General features: G+C 27.9%; 1 protein-coding gene across 1 annotated transcript; it reads right to left on the bottom strand.

The window, feature by feature from the left end:
• On the bottom strand, positions 1 to 1,908 carry LOC111309067 (uncharacterized). The gene is made up of 5 exons (XM_022907891.2): positions 1,824 to 1,908; positions 1,290 to 1,352; positions 1,019 to 1,102; positions 718 to 899; positions 1 to 352 (listed from the first exon to the last, which is right to left on the bottom strand). Exons 1-5 carry the CDS (start codon positions 1,840 to 1,842, stop codon positions 254 to 256), a joined length of 447 nt encoding a protein of 148 aa, XP_022763626.2. The 5' UTR covers positions 1,843 to 1,908; the 3' UTR covers positions 1 to 253.
• Between the last annotated feature and the right edge of the window lie 2,033 nt (positions 1,909 to 3,941).

Genomic DNA, 3,941 nt, shown 5'->3' on the forward strand with positions numbered 1-3,941 from the left:
TACTCAAGAAAAATATTGTGCTACCAATTATTCATCAAATATTAAAGAGAGAACTATTAGTGCTCTCCATCCATGGTTTATGGTTCAAGGGTTCAACCACTGAAAATAATATCACTTAGACCGAGTATTCATAGACATTATTGAACCATTAACGCAGTTCCGCCTCACCATCATCAAGGAAAGAGAAACAAAGATAAATAAAAGTGAAGTCCAAGCTGACATTACATTGCACGGCGACAAATATGGAATAAGATTAGGCACCCAACATGGAGCCTGAGTTCTTCCTGCACTCAGACAACATATCCATGTAGAATTGACACTTGCTGATTTCGTTTCCATAGCTGCTCAGGCACTACAAGAAACACAAGAACAATAAAATATCAGTACATGAGTTTTGCTAGACGTTACAAAAGAGTTCAGCATCATCCATACTAACATGATGAATTGGTACTGATGGTGTCTACCACAAGTGTAAAAACCTCTGAATTAAAACCCTGGTTTAACTACTTAATTAAAAAAAAATCTGGGGCCTATGTGCTTTGTTCCAAATCAAGTAAAAGATATTAGGCAAACTGTAAATCCAGAAAGCATAATTAAACAGCTAGAATCTGGGAATCATGCTTTTGATTCAAAGCTCCAGTCAGCTAAACTTATCAACATTTTAACAAACTACTAAATTATCATGTAACCAAGTAACAAAGACTGAAGTTCACATACGTCTTGGAATGCCTTGGAATGGATGCTGCATGCATCAGAGCCAGCAAAACTATTAGTGGTGGCTGTTGGTGCAGGGACAGCTGCAGCCTCAGAAACCACAGTTTCATGTTGAATAGTACGAGGACCCATCACAGCATCAACGGCCCTGTGAGCCACAGCACTTCCAGTGCCAAAAGCCATGCCTGTAATATGGAGATAAAGATAAGAATTAACTAAAATCAGAGTAATGTATCATGACAGAGCAACCAGATACATGTGAAGTACATAATCCACCATCTCAGAAGCACATCTATTCACATACCCTGAGCTATGGTAGAGCCTATGCCTCCAAGCAAGGATCCACCACTTCCACTCTGAACAGGAGCTGGAGGAGGAGCATGTTGAGCTGCAGCGAAAGAGTTAAATAGAATTAAATATTACACTCAAAGATATAATTACTGACCAAATCCAATTTTATACCACCAAAGCAACAACCCTCGTACCAAAACGACAGGTATCAAGGTTAATCAATCGATGAAACTCTTAGCATATGCGCTATGTAATCTTACACGAAATAATAAAACGTGATTTACCTGGTTGAGGGGGTGGGCTGCGTGCAGGAGCACGGCGAAGGGCTGGGCGAGAAGCAGACCTTCCTGCAAAAAGAGGCCACATAAAAGATGAAACAGAAATTCGAGAGACACCCAATTAAAAGGAAATATCATTGCTCTAATTAAAACAAATTTAACAAACAAACATTCATATATTTGCAACGCCATCTAAGGAACTTATATCATATTGAAATGTTCTAATAAGGCAATAACAAGTTAAAACAGTGATAGTAGTTAATATATCAATTCAACAGCAATCCAAGTTTTTAAACCCAAAAAATCTTGCACAGAAGGAAAATTAAAGCAAACCCAAATAACTCAATCAGGCCATATAAATTTGAATCAATTTAAATTAAAGAATGAAAGACTAACCCTAGAAATTTTAAATCGAATTTAAATCTGTTTAAATCAAGGAATGACTAACCCTAAAAATTTTAAATCAAGATAAACGAGGTGAAAGCAGTTGTGGTTATATGAACACAAACAAATTAGACATAAATGAGATGAGAAACTAACCAGAGTTTCGGCGAGGCATATTGGTTTTTGCAACGAGAGATTTTTCTTGAAGGTTTAGGTTTTTACATTAACAAGGGGAATCGGTGACTCTGAACGGCTGGAATGTTCTTTTATAGATGGGGAATGACTTGCCCACGTGAATTTTTTTATTTTTTTATTAGATAAAATTTATAAAAAATTTAATGAAAGTAGATAATAAAATAATTTATATTTGATTTAATTTGATTTATAAAAATTTAATATAGATGCGATTTTTAAAATTTTTGTCGAGATTTTTTTTAAGGAGATTGAATTGAAGACGGATTTCCGATAAAGTATTCAATCCCAATTCAAGTGTTTGCACCTCTCTGGTTTTGTTTTGTTTTTTTCATTTTCTTTATTATTTTAGAAGTTTTTGCTTTTTTAGTTAAATAAATTTTATAATAAAAAATTAATTAATATAAAAATAATAAAATAACTCGTACTCATAAATTTTAACTTGGCTTAATTCAATTGACATGATTTCTTTTAATTTAAGACAATTTAAGTTGAGATTTTGTTTAAAAATCGAACAACTAAAATGGGTATTATGTTTTCATTTTAATATATATATAAAATATATATTTTATTATTTATTTAATTTTATATTTATATATATTTTATTTAAAATATATTATTTATTATTTTAATTTAATAAATTTACGTATCATCTCAATTAGCATTTTTATCATTTTTTATTTTTTAAAATTTTATTTTTAAAAAAGTTTTGTTAAAAAAAAACTCAATGAATGATAAAATAATATACATCTAATAAATTTTAATTTATTATGATTTAATTAATGTAATTTTTTAAAAATAAGAATTGAATTAAATTTTATATTTTTAAATAATTTAGATCAAATTAAGATTTGGTTTGGGATGCTTTACCGGATTCTCCTTGAGATATACAAAAAATATATATATTTATTTATTCAATTTATATTTATATATATTATATTAATAAAAATATTATTTAATATCTTAATTTAATAAAAAATTACATTTATATATAACAAAATTATAATTTATATTAAAAAATAAATATACTTATATTTATTTATATGTTATTATCAATTAAAATATGACATAAAAAATTTATTTTTTTCATTTTTAAAACATAACTTTTAAAAAATAAAAAATCCCGTAATAAAACACGGGTCTAATTTTAATATATTTGTAATTGTTACAATTTATTTATTTAATTCGATGGTTTTTGGACTAATCGCCATGTCTTTGATTCAGTAGACTTGCAAAAAGTTTTCCTTGGTAACTTTTCCTGCTCATTTTGTTGCCAAATTAATTGCAAGAGTTTCTCATAGAGTAATAATCAAACCTTTCATTTTTTAGTAACTTATAATTCTACTTTTTTATTTAGCGGTAATTTTATTTAGTGATAGAAAATTTTTGGATTTCGTTTGATACATATTTTTTATTAATTCAAACAAATTTATTTATATTATATAAAATCTAACAAATTTATAAAAATTACATTCTCATAATCTTTTAACAAATTTGACCTCAAATAACATGAAGAAAAAAACCTTCTATTAACCCTTAAATATATCATTTATTGATAATTCTATTTAATTTAAATGACTAGAATTTCACTTCGAAACTAACCCTATGTTTGGATGCAATTACACTTTCGATAAGGTACAATTAATCTCCAACCACTACTAATTAATTTTAAATTTTCATTCTAATGAGATTTATTCAGTATAAATTTTTTATTGAAATTTTTTTAATTGCAATTATAATAATTTTTCTTTTTAATCACAATTACATTAACTTTTATTATTATTTTCAATTTTATCATAATTAATTTCATTGCTCATACAAATAAACCCTAAAAGACCTTGGCATAGATACACCACAATATAAATATTTACATGTTGTTATGTCAAAGTATACAAATCTAATAATTTTACTAACCAGTGATATATAACAAATATAAACGTTTGTCTGTAAAAAAATTAAGTAAAACTATTGATGTTGGTGTCGAGTTCTGACTTGAGGGTATTCTTGTGAATGTAGAGAGAAGAACGATTAGAGGTAAAAGTATGGAGTATTCCTTGCGTTTGCACTATAATACGTAAGTCA

This window comes from Durio zibethinus, chromosome 2 (genome assembly GCF_047325235.1).
Source record: "Durio zibethinus cultivar Kanyao isolate XHJ-2024 chromosome 2, ASM4732523v1, whole genome shotgun sequence".
Taxonomy (NCBI): Eukaryota; Viridiplantae; Streptophyta; class Magnoliopsida; order Malvales; family Malvaceae; genus Durio; species Durio zibethinus.

Excerpts from the sequence above, each read along its gene's own strand:
- LOC111309067 (XM_022907891.2), bottom strand. Across the intron at positions 900-1,018 it reads AGGCTCTACCATAGCTCAGG|GCATGGCTTTTGGCACTGGA; the intron begins GTATGTGAATAG and ends TCCATATTACAG. Across the intron at positions 353-717 it reads ATTCCAAGGCATTCCAAGAC|TGCCTGAGCAGCTATGGAAA; the intron begins GTATGTGAACTT and ends TGTTTCTTGTAG.